Source organism: Carettochelys insculpta, chromosome 2 (genome assembly GCF_033958435.1).
Source record: "Carettochelys insculpta isolate YL-2023 chromosome 2, ASM3395843v1, whole genome shotgun sequence".
In the NCBI taxonomy this organism is placed as follows: Eukaryota; Metazoa; Chordata; order Testudines; family Carettochelyidae; genus Carettochelys; species Carettochelys insculpta.
The window spans coordinates 45414868-45430302 of NC_134138.1; the positions used below are offsets into that span (position 1 = coordinate 45414868).

The window sequence follows — 15435 nt, forward strand, 5'->3', positions numbered from 1 at the left end:
AAATAAGGTTACTTACTTCTGCATGTTTTCCCATCTTCCCGCAGTACAAATCCTTCCCAGCATGTGCAAGTGTATGAATTGTCCATGTTAACACAAACATGTTCACAACCATGGTCAACAGATTGGCAGAGGTCTTTATCTGAGAACAATTTAGATCTTTAATGCAGTTTACTAATTAAAATACTCTTATCAACGCAAATCCTACAAGAAAATTCTTTCAGTAAAAGAGCAGTGAAGTTCTTTCTTTCATTGCCTGCTGCAAACACATATGTATGGCAAAATAAGTTTACTTACTTCTGCATGTTTTCCCATCTTCCCGTAGTGCGAATCCCTCACGGCACTTACAGATGTATGAATTGTCCGTGTTAACACAAACATGTTCACAACCATGGTCAACAGATTTGCAGAGGTCTTCAGCTGAAAACAGATCAGATATGTAAGGCAATTTACTAAGTAAAACATTCCTATACATGCTAATCCTATAAGAATATTCTTTCAGTAAAAGACCCATGAAGGACACCCGTCCTTCTTTCTTTCTTGCCTTTTTCTCTTTCTTTCCCTGCTGCACACACATATGTACAGCAAAATAAGTTTACTTACTTCTGCATGCTTTCCCATCTTCCTGCAGTACAAATCCTTTGTGGCACTTGCAGATGTATGAATTATCCATATTAACACATATGTGTTCACAACCATGGTCAATTGATTTGCAGAGGTCTTTATCTGAGAAGAATTTAGATATTTAAGCAGTTTACTAATTAAAATGTTCTTATAAATGCAAATCCTATAAGAACATCCTTTCTGTAAAAATGCAGCAAATTTCTCTTTCTTTCTGTGCCTGCCGCATGCACAAATGTACAGCAAAAATAAGGTTACTTACTTCTGCATGTTTTCCCATCTTCCCGTAGTGCAAATCCCTCATGGCACTTGCAGATGTATGAATTGTCCACATTAACACAAACATGTTCACAACCATGGTTGACTGATTTGCAGACATTTTTACCTGAGAATAATTTGACAGGAAAGAAAGTTTGCTAGATATAATTTTTATAAATGCAAAAATTAAAAAGATCTTAGTTGTCCAGTGAAAGAACCCTGCAGTTTATATTCTTTCATGTGTTGGCTTAGTGGAATCTGGCAATGCATTCCTAATAACCTTTGACCTTCCATCTTTTGTTTTTAACAAACAAGCGCTTCCTTCTTCTCCTCTTAATCCATGGTCTTTTTGTAAAGGGATATGTAGAATCAGAAAGGAAAGCATAGAAACTAAGGGCTCATTTTCAATGGTCTAGGCACCTAAAGATGCAAGTAGGCCCCTACTAGGATTTTCTAAGGTACCTATGTGTCCAACTCTCACTGAAACCAAGGGGAGTTAAATTCCTAAAAAGCCATTGACAAGTGAGTTGTGTGTGCTTTTGAAAATCCCACTAAGAGCATATGTGAGAATCTAAATACCTACAAAAACACAGCCGGTGGGTCACTGGCCTCAAAGGAGTGAGCAGATTTTAAACTGTCAAGTTATTTACAAATCCATCTTTTCCCGTGAAAATAATCTCTATCATCATCTTTCAGAGGGGTAGCCGTGTTAGTCTGGATCTGTAGCAGCAACGAAGGGTCCTGCGGGGGTGAGCTGCAGAATAAGATAATAAGATGACGATAGCAGCAACGAAGGGTCCTGTGGCACCTTATAGACTAACAGAAAAGTTTAGATGCTCCAGCATCTGAAGAAGTGAGTTAACTCACGAAAACTCATGCTCTAAACTTTTCTGTTAGTCTATAAGGTGCCACAGGACCCTTTGTTGCTGCTATCATCATCTTATTATCTTATTCTGCAGCTCACCCCCGCAGCTAGTCTTCAGTGCCACCCAGAGCTCCAGCGGAGATTTAGAGGATCCAGGGCTCTGGCTACCACCAGTGTCACCACTGTGGTGGTGGCTGGGAGCCCTGGGCTCTTTTGAATCACCGGGCTCTGGGCCAGTTGCCCCCTTTTCCCAACCTCCATCCCATTGGCAGGCCTGCCTCTTCAGAAACCCCAGCCAGCTCTTCCTCCTCAACTGGGCTTCCTCATTCCACCAGACGATCATTTGGCTGTAGCCTGTCTGATTAAGTGCACACCTCTCCCCATCCTGCCAACATTAATGCTTTCCAGGTAAGCATGTTGTGAACACACCACCACAGAACTCTGAGCTGGTGCGGGAATTTACTTGCACAGGATTTCTTACAGAATCAGGGCCTCATATATACTTTAGAGAAGGGAGTCTTTCTATATGTTTGCATAATTTAGCACAATGGAGCTCCAATGCTGATTAGGGTTTAATACAAAGAGTAATTAATGATACTATTGATTTATCACTGTAGCATCTGAATGTCTTTGAAAAACTTTCCTAATAACATGGCTTTAACCTCAGATGTGAATCAATTTAATGAATTAGACCCCAAACAACTGGGATTACAATTACATGAGGAGTGCACAAAGTGGGGGGTGGAATGAAATTTTTTAAGTGGGGGCGCAGCACAGTTGGCTGCTGGGTGTCAGGCTCATCCTTCTTATTAAAAATATTGAAATATGTTACTGTTTTCACGTATGTGTATTCCTATCTATCTATCTATCTATCAACACACACATACACACACCAAGTAATAAAACTTTTACATTCTACGTACTTATTTTCTTATATATGCCGAAAAGAGTTTTTTTAATATCTACATAATCAAAGTTTCCATTGGTTTGGATGACATTAGACAGGTTAGGGGAGCCCTGCTAATTGCAGGGATGAAAAGTGGGGCCTGATATAAAAAGTTTACTCAGCCCTGCTATACACTTTGGTGACTTATAAAAATGTAAGACACAGAGACTGAACAGCAGGGAGGGCTGTAATACTGAAAAAAACTGCAGTACATTTTTCCATCTTAGAATTTCATTTCAGTGTTGCACAAATTATGCAAACCTTTTTAACCTTCTCTGTCCCACAAGTGGGGCAAAGAAACGGAAACAACATTAATACTGTGAGCTTCTTCATTGCAGTAAATGGAGAGAAGTCTTAGAAATGTTAAATGTTTTAACCTGCTTTGTGAAGAAAACTACTGCTGCCTGTTGCAAGATACAATTCTGCACCTTTGGTCACAAAGAATCCAGTTTCAAATCTACTCATTTTTATTGCACATACTGATTTTATACTCTAAAGATTCAGGGAACAAAAGACATGGTACCATGGCATTTGGTCTAATAAAAACTTACGTTTACATGTTTTCCCATCATCACGAAGCTCATATCCTTCAAAGCACTGACAAGTATAAGATTTTTCACCATTTATACACAAATGTTCACAGCCAGGGTCACTCAGTGCACAATAGTCCACACCTACAATACCAGTTCAGATGATTGGAGTTATAAAAAGAAGTTAAAAATTAATGAATTAGCAGCTGATCATCTCTATCAAAACCGCATGGCATATGAACAAGCAAACACTGTATTGTTTGAACCCTAGTTCAGTTCATTAGCCTAAAAATAAATATAACTTTAAGAAACAACATTAGATATGGTTTGCAGTGGTTCCTGTGGTCAGAAGAGGGAAAAGCAACCATCCTATTTGCAGAACTGCTCAGAAAAGAGTCCAGATACTTCAGTATTTTTTGAATAAATCTTTAAGATATTTTGCAAATGACATGAGGTAATACACACTAACAACCACAAGTTAGCAAAATAACAGAGGTTTGCTTCTGAACATTCACCTTTCCTTGATCATTCTGCATACATATCTGATGTGAAAGCAGATGTGGGTAAGTCCTAGTGTTCACAGCTTACCTGATCCCATTGACTACAATGGATTTTGGATTAGATCCTGTAGGTTTTCATGCTAAACAGTAACTGACATAAATCGTTTTAATTCAGTTACATTTGTCATCTTTGAGTTTTCTAAGGACAAGGTGCTCCCTGGGAATTCAGTAATCAGCATTCAGTTTAGCTGTGCATGATCACTGCTGCATCTGAATTCCATTTGCTTTTATTGATAGATATTGGACCAGAAGTCAGTTTATCACTAGGATGTTCCCTCAAGTGCCACGAGATGCTCTTGCCTGTATATATGACAGCAGTATCTTGATTCCCAAATGCTTTTACACAAAAGTAATATGTATTAAATGCATCAGTTCAGCTATCCATTTAACAGGTATCTGAAAGACCCAAAAATCTCTTCCAATAATCCTAAAATATTGCCCATATGATTTTAACAGCATCAACTGGAGCTCAGGAGCAGAACAAAGTCTGTTTTCAAATAGATACGCAGAGAGGAATAAATGAGCAAATAGAAGAAATACTCAAGGATTAAATTCAGGGCCCAGAGGAGCCTGGGAGTCACTGTAGAGTTTTAGTTGTAGGAATCTAAGTAACACCCAGAGGAAACTAAATTGCCATATTTTTAAAACATCTTTTCTACTACCAAGGAAATCCACTCATACAAGAAGGGCATAAAATGAAAAAAGCAGCAGCATGAAATTTGTGAAGAGGGCAAATGAGGTATCTGGCTTTAGAATAATAGCTAGAATAGAACACTCACCAACACCCCCCTCTTCAACAGCAAAGAGGACAGGATAAGAATGCCCAATATCGTCTTCTTCCCTGCCAGCAGGATAGAAGAACAGATAGCCAGAGATCATAAGTGAACAGTAAATGAGACAGAGACCTTCGCCCAGCAAAGAGATTTTAGAACTGCAGGCTGAAAATGGACTCTAAGTCTGTTACAGATTGCTGCTCTACAACAGAGGAATTCTGGAGCCCAGGAGCTGAAAAGGTGTGTAAGGGACTGGGGTGGGTGGAAGGCCTGTGGAGCAAGAATATTGAAAACAGATTTTCCCAGGAAGCATTTATTTAGTCTCTCAGATCACCTGAGCAACTGATGGCAGATCTCTTAGGGGAGAGGTATTTTGTATATATAGATTTAATGGAGAGTGATGATGGATGTTCTCTGTAGGGCTTTGTACATAACTGTATTCTGTGGAGATGGATAGCATAGCCTATGTTGTATAGGATGCCTGAGCAGATGGTCATAATGGTCCCTTCAGGACTTAAAAGTCTATAAATAAACCTATAAAACAGAAAAGAGTATTTTTGTACACATTTGGGGAATGGAAATACTCAGGGAATATAGACTCATAAGTGTATTTCTATGGTCTGTATAGTCTTACTAATAGTTCAGGATTTTCAAAACTTGAAGGGTGTTAGGTGCTCACATCTCATTGATTTATGTGCCTAAATGTCCTCAGACTTTTGAAAAACCCAGCCTTTGTAGTTACATTGGCCAGACTTCTCTAATTCTGTCTCCCTGTCTCCCTCTCAGTATTCTCAGTTCATTATTCCATGCTGTGATGTTCTCTGATTGAAATATTAGATTTCTGATTCAAATGTGGCACACAGTCAGAAAGGGTTAACCAGCTCACAGGCTAACTGACCCAGGGTCAACCTTTAAGGCTTGTTGGGAAGATTTGTAAATGTTACATTAGGTTAGAGTAAAACTTTGAAATGCAAATTTGCATTGTTAGAACAGTAGAATGTGAGGTGTTTGCTCAGGTCTTGTGATGTGAACAAACAATCCTTGTCTGTTACTACAGTTCTGATTCAAGATCAGAAGAGAATATTAATGTTTATGATTAAACTGGAGTGAAGTGGTATTGTTTATATATGTCTTTAAAAGGTATGGTAAACTGTATAAGAACCATTTAATGAATACATTATCCTGTGCTAATTGCCATAAAGGTTAGGAAATAGAAGTTTACATTAAAAGACTATCATATTTTCCCAGGCCCAGAGGTTGCCCCAAAGGTATAAAATCCCTTGGACAGGATCCTTCTTCATCTCACATCTGTGTGGATGGTCACTGGGAAAGCTGCAAGCCATCAAGAATGAGATCTCAGGAGATCCTGGTTTCCCTACTATGGACACTGCCTTAATAACTCTGGACCAATCTGAAAAGACTCATCTGCGGCTACCAAGCTCAACAACTCTGTGACTAAACCTCAAGAATTGAACTCATGTCTGTTTGCATACTGATCTTTTAACCAATACCCTCTATTTTCCCTTTTAAATACATTTTAGTTTAATTAATAAGAATTAGCTAGAAATGTGTATTTTGGTTAAGGTGTGAAATATTTTTTTGACCTGAAAGATGATGTGTCCAATCCCTTGGGACTGGTAGAACTTTATGTGACTGGATTGTCTGGGTGTTGACCTGAGGCTGAGTACTTCAAGGAAAAAGAAGTTATTCACCTTTGTGCAGTAGCAATGATTCTTTGAGATGTGTCCCCAGGGATGCTCCACCTTAGGTGTCAGGCATGCCCTGGAGCCGCAGCTCGGAGATCTTGAAGGCTGTTTTCAGCCGGACTGCACATGCGTGGGCTCTGACCCGCTGTTTAACACTCTTTCTATCATGTGCACCTCCAGACTCAGCCAGTTGCTCAAAAGCACTTTGAATCTGAAACAGAAAAACACAGAGAAGAGTGAAGCGGGGAGGAAGGGTGGGGGGTGAAGCATCCATGGGGACACACCTCAAAGTATCATCGTTACTGCACGAAGGTGAGTAACTTCTTTTTCTTCTTCAAGTGTCCCCATGGGTGCTCTACCTCAGGTGACTGAGTAGCAGTATTCCCAGCTAAGTAAACAAGGAGGCAGGTACTGAATTCCAGTCTTGTCCAGGATAGACAGCACTGCTGTGGACAAGGAGGTATCCTCAGTCATCTGTTGGTAGACGGCGTAGTGTCTGACTAATGTGTCATAGGATGCCCAGGTTGCCACCCTGCAGTTGTTGTGAAGGGCGACTCCTCTGAAGTATGCCATTGATGCTGACATCACTCTGGTTGAGTGTGCCCATGGTTGGCAAGGTAAGGACACGTCTGCAGGGAGTAGCAAGTTGTGATGCAGGACGTGATAAGGTTAGACAGTCTCTGCGAAGATATTGCTTTGCCTTTAGAGCGACAGGCTACAGACACCATCAAGCTATCAGTCCTCCAAAAGGGTTTGGTTCTGTTGATGTAGAAGGCTAGAGCCCTTCTAACATCCAATGTGTGCCATTGCACTTCACGTGCCGAGGCGTGCGGTTTAGGATAAAACGCAGGCAGCACTATTGGCTCATTAATGTGGAATTCCGAGGAGACCTTGGGGATGAATCGGGGATGTAATCTGAGTATCACCCCATCTTTGTCAAAAATCCTATATGACGGGGTCACCATGAGGGCAGACAGCTCATTCACCTTTCAGGCAGATGTAATCGCCATGAGGAACACAGTCTTTAACATTAACAGTCTGAGCCAGGCCGTGGCCATAGGCTCAAATGGGCCTCTTGTCAGTGTCTCTAGGACCAAGTCCAAACTCCATGGGGGAGCAACAGGCCACCTCGGTGGGTACAGGTTAGCCAGCCCTTTAAGGAAACGTGCCGTAATTGGGTGAGCAAAGACTGATGTGCTGTCAATTGTGTGCCTGAATGCTGATATGGCAGCCAGGTGCACTTTCGAAGATGCCAGTGCTAAACCTTGTTGTTTTAGGTCCAGCAATTAGTCCAGAATAGAGGGACTCTGTGCTTCACTTGGAGACAGTTGCCTAGAGGAGCACCAGATCGTGAATTGCTTTCACTTAGAAAGGTAAGTTATATGTGTATTTTGCTGTCTGCTCTGCATGAGGACCTCTTTTACTTGATCCGAGCAGAGGTCTTTGGCACATTCAAACCAGCAATGAGCCAGGCCATGAGGTGAAAAGTCTGAGGTTATGGGTGCATGATCACCCCTTGATTCTGAGTCAATAGATCTATGGGATAAGGCAGGAGCTGTGGCATGTGTAATGACACCCTGCTCAGGACAGGGAACCAATGCTAACGTGCCCATGCAGGTGCTACCAGTCTGAGCTTGGCTCCATCCCTGTTGACTTTTTCCAGCACTCTGGGAATTAGCACTGTCGGGGGAAATGAGTAGAGTAGTGGACCCCTACAATTGATTAAGAATGCGTTGCCCAGGGAGTTCAGCTCCAGACCCACTCTGGAGCAACATCATTTGCATTGGTGATTCAGATGGGTAATAAATAAGTCTATGGCTGAGAATCCCCATCGGTGGAACACAGGGAGAAGAATGTCGTGGCAGGTCTCCCATTCGTGGTCTGGCATGAAGCATTGGCTCAAGGCCTCTGCTTCCATATTGTTGACGCCTGGTAAGTATGAAGCTACCAGCATTATGTCATTGCGAATGCACCAAGTTCCATACACGAATCACCTCTGCACAAAGAGACTGAGAGCGTGCTCCTCCTTGGCAATTGATGTAATACATCATAGCCATGCTGTCTGCGCGTATCTTGACAGGCATGTCGCGAATGCGTGGCAGAAGGTGCTTGCAAGCGTTGTGTACTGCTCTCCACTACTCCTTTAACGATGCTAGCATGGAGTAATTGTCAAAATTGTGGTTCAACAAATGCTCCACATAATTGGCCATTCGTAGCACTAGTGTGGAAGAGGAATAAATCTTTCGACCAAAAGGTCAAGACGCTTAGAGTTCTTGTTGGTAGACTTGTATTGTGGAGCTTTAGCTCTCTACTGAGAGGACTCCGCCACCAGCGAGTCTGTCTGTGGGTGTGTGAATAAGTACTCCATACCTGTAGAAGGGACGACCAAGTGTTTATCTACCCTTTTGTTGGTAGAGGGAGTGGAGGCTGCTGTCTGCCATATGTTGTCAGCTGCTTCCACAATGACCCCACCCAAGGGGAGAGAAATCTTTGAGGAAACCGGGGGTCCCAACTTCTTTAACAGCCCTTGTTTCCTCTCTTGGATTTCCACCAGTTTAACACCTTGTGTACTGGCCACTCTGAGGAACAAGTCCTGAAGGTCCCTGAGATCATCAGGGGAGATGTATCGCTGGGAATAATGGTTTCGTCAGGTGAAGATGAAAAAAGATCAATTGGTGATGATGGCCTAGGAGGGGTGTCAGTGTCAGAAAAACAGGCTTTCTCTTCCCCAGACTGTGGGGGAGGAGATGGAGGCTGAGGCTCCGATGGTGGCAGACCTACCAGAGATGGGCTGGAAGACCAGGACGCCACGGAGTATCTTCCTGAGAACTCTCGTCACTCATGCATGCCTCATTCTCAAAAATAATGTGTCTCATAGTCCCAGGATCTAGCACAGCAACGATGGTGATGATGCCTTGCAGGTGAGTAGCATCTGTATGGAGAATGGCTCCTATAACCATGCCTGTGTGAGGAATACGTTTGTGAGCACATGGATGAAGGAGGTTGCGATATGGAGGGGCGGCTACCCTGGTGCCTCCGTGATTCGAACTCTCACAAAGAAGGAGATCGTGGTGTTAAAAATGGTGAATGCGACCTCGATCTGTGATAAGGTGATGAAGGAAGCAGGAATGACGATGGAATCAAATATCATCCTGGAGATATCTGCAAGGTAACAGAAACAGGTAGTGACAACGAGCACTGTGGTGAAGGCTCGGGAGTGCACCTGTGCTTTGATTTGGACTTAGCCTTGGTGTGTTTAGGGTCTTTATCTGTAGCTTTAGTCAAGTCCTTAGAAGACTGCAAGACAGTCGGTGCCAGTACAGTCAGTGATGATGATTCATGGCCGGGTGCTGGTACAGTCAGTGCTGCGGGAGTCGGTGTTGGCATCAGTGCCTCATGGGTTGGTGCCTTCTTCAGTGCCAGGGCCTCTAGTGCTGTTGGACTTGGGCTGTTGGTACCGAACGTTGTGGTACAGAAACTGTTGGTGCCGCCTTTGGACAGTCCGGAACTGATCTACCACTCGGTTCTGTTTCATGCGCCGGTGCCATTGGTGGAACCGTTTTCTTGGTCTTGGCCTTTTTAGATGTGCCAGAGACTGTTTCAGCAGCACTTTCAGCCTCACTTGTTGTTCCTCTCGGTAAACTAGGCAACAATCAAGTCAGGGAGGCTCTTGGATTCTTGTGTGCAGCAACAGCTTCAGAGGAGAGTACGCTGTGCTTGTGCTGGCTATCTTGGGAAGGCTCAGCACTTCCAAGGGAGGAAGGCTGGAGAGCCTTGTTGAACAGGATCGTGTGCAGCCGCACTTCCCTGTTCCTCCAGGCCCATGCGCTAAGCTCTGAACAATGCAGGCACATCTATTGGACATGCCCTCCTCCCAAACACCGGGAAGCACTTAGACTGGCCGTCTGAGGCAGGTATCGCCTCGTGGCAAGTGTCACATTTCTTAAAACCAACCGTGCCAGGTAGGGTTATCACAGTTTCTTTAACATGTAAATTAAAGTCACTTAAATAGAGATAAGGAGTCTGTTTGCTCCACAGGAGTTGTCAACGAAGCTTAACTGGTAATAGCCATTGACTTAGATAACAAGCAACTTGAAAACTTCAAACTTCAAACTCTAACTGTAAAAGCCTCTATTTCAAGTAATGAACCGGAAGAAGGGAGAAAGAAGATGAATAACGATCAAGGCTGAGGAGAAGGTAGAAGCTCCATCTGCAGCTGCTGGCAGTTGAGAGGAGCTGGCTGAGTCCGGACCATGCACATGATAGAAAGGGTGTGAAATGGCATGTTGGAGCCCGTGCATGCACGGTCTGGCTGAAAACCAGCCATCAAGATCTCCAAGCTGTAGCGCTAGGGCAATCCGGACACCTAAGGTGGAGCACCCACTGGGGCACTCGAAGAAGAAACTGCATTGTCTAAACTTCTGATTAATCAATAAGGCAACGCAGAAGATGTTTTGTGCTGCATTATTGGCATAACCAGTAACTTTTGGGAATGGCCATCTCAAAAATGCAGGATTCAAGCACAAATTGTAGATTCAGTGCAATCTTCTACGAAAATGTGCACATGCTGCAATGGCAGAAAAAAGACTTTCAGTCTGACCTACATCATTTACACTCTCAGCTGCTCAACTAGAAGCATAATCTGCTTTTTTATAGGAATTTTTAGTCATTAGGTGAGAAGCAAATATATTGTCATGAATCAAAAAAGTGGCTAGGAAGCAGAAAACAAAGAGAAGGATTAAATGGTAAATTTTCATTGTGGCAAAAGGTTAGATATTTACTAATTATCAAGTAAGGGGGCAGATAATGAGGTAGCCAAGACTGCAGATTATTAGGTCAGTCAGGACTAGAGAGGGCTGGAGGGAACTTCTGAAAGACTGGAACAAGGTAGTGAATGGGCGATATGCTGCCAAATAAAATTAATTGTCACTAAGTGCAAAATAATGAACATTGCAGGAAAAAAACCTTCATAAGTATTCATACACTTTACAGTATTCTAAATTAACTCAAGAATGGACCTGGACACCAATGCGCACAAGTCAGTACATAGGTGTGGCCTAAAAAACTAATAAATGTTACAGTGTTTAAAGAATGGGGTAGTGAATAATATGGGGACTATTGTAATGCTATTACGTAAATTAATTGCAGGTCCTCATCTGGAAAACTGAAAGCAGTACTGGTCATGCTAGCTCAAAAAGGCTATTGCAGAACTAAAGGGGGGTTCACAAAAGGGCAACAAGAAAGATCAAAGTCCTGGGAAAACTCTCAGATGAAGAGGGATTGAGAAATTTTGGGACTGTCATCTTGGAAAGGAAATGAGTAAGAGAACAAGATTAAAGTACATAAAATAATGAATGGTGTATAGAGAAGACAGATCATGAGCTTCTGTTCTCCCTATCTCATAACACAAGAACAAAATATATTAAATAAAAATAAAAGGTGGAAAATTAAAAAAATCATTAAAAGGAAATACTTTTCATACAATAAGTAATTAAACTGTGGAACTCTCTGCCACTGGCAGTCATTGAGAACAAGAACTTAACATGGGTCAAATTATCCAGCGTTATAATTAAGGATGATAAAATGTTACAAAAGGGATATGCTTTAGAATTTATGCCAATCTCTATTACAGGCCAGGATAAGACCTAATGTGGAGGATAAATTACCCCACATCTGTCTATTGCAGCGTTTTTGCATCTTCTTCTGAAGCATTTGGTTCTGGCCACTGTCACAGACAGAAAGCAGGACTAGATAGACCACGGGTCTGATACAGTGTAGCAGTTCCTACCATTTGTTTGTTTCTCTCTGATTTAATCCTGATCAAAGAAATTATCAAGAGACTTACGCGTGCAGGTTTTTACGTCTTCATTAATGATGAAGCCTTCAGAACACTGACAGACATATGAGTCACCTACGTTCAGGCACAACTGCTCACAGCCATGGTTGCTCTCAGCACAGTGATCCACTCCTAATGGTTTATGTTAGAAATTAAGAAAATACATTAGAATTTTAAAGACCAAAAGCAAGACATGGTACCAAGGCATCTCCACTTCTGGGCAGACCGACGCTGTGATAATCAATCCACCAGGGGTCAACTGCTAATCACTCTCGCGTAGATTCCAGTACTCCATACAAATAAGTAGAATCAGGGGGAGTTTCTCCCATTGATCCAGTATGGTGTGGATCCCAAGGTAGGTAGATCTAAACTACATTGATTCGAGTCACGCTACTAACATAACTCAAATTGTGTAGTTTACATCAACTTTCCCCTAGGGCAGATCTGTCCTTTAGGCTGCAGAATTTGTGTACATATGATCATTAAGAAAAAAAATCATAAATGTTTGCACTTACATAGCTATCTCATCTAATGATCCATTTGAGAAACATGACTTATTATAACTGAGATCTCCTAGAACTGGAAGGGACCTCAGGAGGTCATCTAGTCCAGTCCCCTGCTCTCTTGGCAGGACCAAGCATCATCCCTGACTTCTATTTGCCCCAATCCCTAAATGGTCTCCTCAAGGATTAGGCTCTCAACCCTGAGTTTAGCAGGCCAATGCTCAAACCACTGAGCTATCCCTCCCCCTTAATTCATCCTTGTAACACCTCAGTGAAGTAGGTTCTATTATCCTTGTGTTAGAGGCAACAAATATAAGGCACTGAAAGGCTGTGACTTGCCAACAGTCACAAAGGATATCTGCAACAGAGTTGAGAATCGAGAACCCAGGAATCTTAATAGTGCTATGCCTTAACACAAGGCCACGGTCCCTTTTCCACACACAGAAATCTCTTCTTTGTTTACCACATATATTTCTCAGACAGTAAATGTGAATTAAAGAATCCCAAACAGCCCTGTAGCACCTGAAAGACAGATGATTTTATTTATTAGAAACAGTAAACCCTTAAGTTTCCCGGGGGTTGTATTTCTGTAACCCTCATGTAACTCAAATTTTTGGGCTTGCAGGAGCTGGGAAACTGACAAGCCCAGCAGGACTGGTCTGATTCCTGGCTCCCAGAGTGGCAGAGAGCTGGAAACCAGAGCTTGCTGCTTGCGGGACCTGGGAACCAGCTGGTCAGTTTCCCCGGTCCCGCAAGTGGTGGGGAGCAGGGAATCAGGTGGCAGCCTGGACCCAGGGTGCCCTCCACTTGCAGAGAGGCAAAACTGAGCAGGGCAGCAGCCTTGGTCAGTTTCCTGACTCCAGCCAGTGCAGGGAGATTGGGAACCAGGGGCAGCATGGTTCCCGGCTCCCCTCTGCTCCTTGGAGCCAGGAAACTAACCAGGGCTGCTACCCTGCTCAGTTTCCTGGCTCTGCAAGCAGAGGGAAGCCAGGATCCAGGCTGCTACCTGGTTTCCAGCTCCCTCCCAGTCTGGAGACCAGAAAACTTCTCCTGTGAGGTTGCTTCCCTTGACGGCAGAAGTTGCTGCCCCTGACTGGAGAGGTTTCCCCACTACTGCCATGGACAGCCGTTGGATTAACCCAAGACATGGGCAACTTGCTTGTGCGTATCTTGAGTGTTTACTGTAACAAGCTTTTGTGGGTAAGACCCGCTTTCTCAGATTTTGGACTTAAGTGGCTCTTACCCATGAAAGCTCATTGCCTAATTAAAATGTTGTCAGTCTTTAAGGTGTTACAGGGCTGCTTGGGTTTGTGGGATTTTTTTTTTTTTGAAGCTACAGCCTAATACAGCTACCCTTCTTAGTAAATGTGAATGTTAATCATTTATGAATTTCAACTTATTTCACAAAAATTAAAAGATTATGAGTAAATTCTGTTTAAACTGACAAATACAGTAATCCAAAAATATTCTTGTGCTGTGAAAGCCAAGATATGGGACACTTAAAAACTGAGAGTGCAGGGAACGCAATGTAACCACTTCGCATTTTATTGATTTTGTATTTATGATGGAAATGGTCTCTATAAAAATATTTTATAGTGATTTGAGTTTAAAGTCTGCATTTTTTTGGTAGCAAGGGACAATTGAAAGGTACGGTTGACAGATCATAAAGAAAGCTATGTGCTTATGGGACTCTACAGTTTAACTGCCAATTCTGTAAAAGTACAGAGCACTTCTAAGGAAGCAAAAATCTTACAAGTTTTTTACAGCAAGCTTTTCCCTTAATATTTTACACTGAAAACTCTTCACTATTCTTAGTCACATGAGTCAAATTTACCTTAATTTAACTTGCCTTAAGTCAATGTGACCTATGATAAATTATGGTCTATTATGTCTCCTTTCTGCAAAGTAGATAAAAAAATGTACTGGATTATCACAGTCATAGCCATTTGCTACGGAAAAAAAGGCTGCCTGTACCACGTAAGATTTTTTTTAAATATATATATAGACAGGAATCTGTCCAGATTTAACATCATACATAGTTACAAATACTGTTGGCTTGAACAAGTGAAGCTGAGGTTGAAGTTTTTACTAGTTACAGTAAGTTACAGTTGGCACATTCTCCTGTTTTCCATAAGTTTACATAAGCATAAGTGGAGCTGTGCTTTGGGGGAAGTTATACAAAGAGAAATCTGAAATAACTAAAATAAACAAACCACTATCCTATTTGGCAAATTACAGTCTCAGATCACCATCATCTGCTGCAAATACAAACGCACATTGTATTATTAATCTCACTTAAAATCTAACCCTCCCTGTTTCTCATACTAAATCTTTCCATATGTTCTCTCAAGTAAAAATGCAATCACAAATCTGCCCATTTCCAGTCTGTTGGAACTACAGTAACTGTAAATTTAGGTCAACACTCATATTTTGATTCCTAAATCTTCAAAAAATAAAAAGCATTAAAAAGGAGAAAATGGCCAATATTTTCAAAAGTACCTAGTGACTTAGATGCCTCAGCCATGAAGTGCCCTATTTGTGACACTTATAAGGGGCCTGACTTTAATGCCAAGCATCTGCCCATCTGAAAATCAAACCAAGTTGTTGCATTTATTTATATTACAATGTATCAACATTTTCTTGTATGCTACCAAATCCATCACCATTTTCCTGTGCTTGTTGAAGCAAATAACTTTCTAAATTGTATAAACTTTTGGGGTTTTTTTCCAAATGGCATAAGTACATCACAAAAAAATAATGCTCTCTGCATTTTAAAATGTTGCTTTCAATATGCAAAATGTCTGGGGAAAACAGTATCTTCTGATAGCTAGAGTTGGCAT

At 42.0% G+C, this 15435-nt stretch overlaps 1 protein-coding gene across 8 annotated transcripts in view; it reads right to left on the reverse strand.

Annotated features, from left to right (window-relative positions):
* MATN2 (matrilin 2) overlaps positions 1 to 15435 on the reverse strand; it is a 127646-nt gene that overhangs the window by 26812 nt on the left and 85399 nt on the right. For all 8 annotated transcript variants that reach the window (XM_074986893.1, XM_074986892.1, XM_074986898.1 and 5 more), the window contains 6 exons: positions 12102 to 12224; positions 3239 to 3361; positions 881 to 1003; positions 601 to 723; positions 295 to 417; positions 17 to 139 (listed from right to left, as the gene is read on the reverse strand). In XM_074986893.1, coding sequence (XP_074842994.1) covers positions 17 to 139; positions 295 to 417; positions 601 to 723; positions 881 to 1003; positions 3239 to 3361; positions 12102 to 12224 — 738 coding nt within the window. The remainder of the gene's footprint in view (positions 1 to 16; positions 140 to 294; positions 418 to 600; positions 724 to 880; positions 1004 to 3238; positions 3362 to 12101; positions 12225 to 15435) is intronic.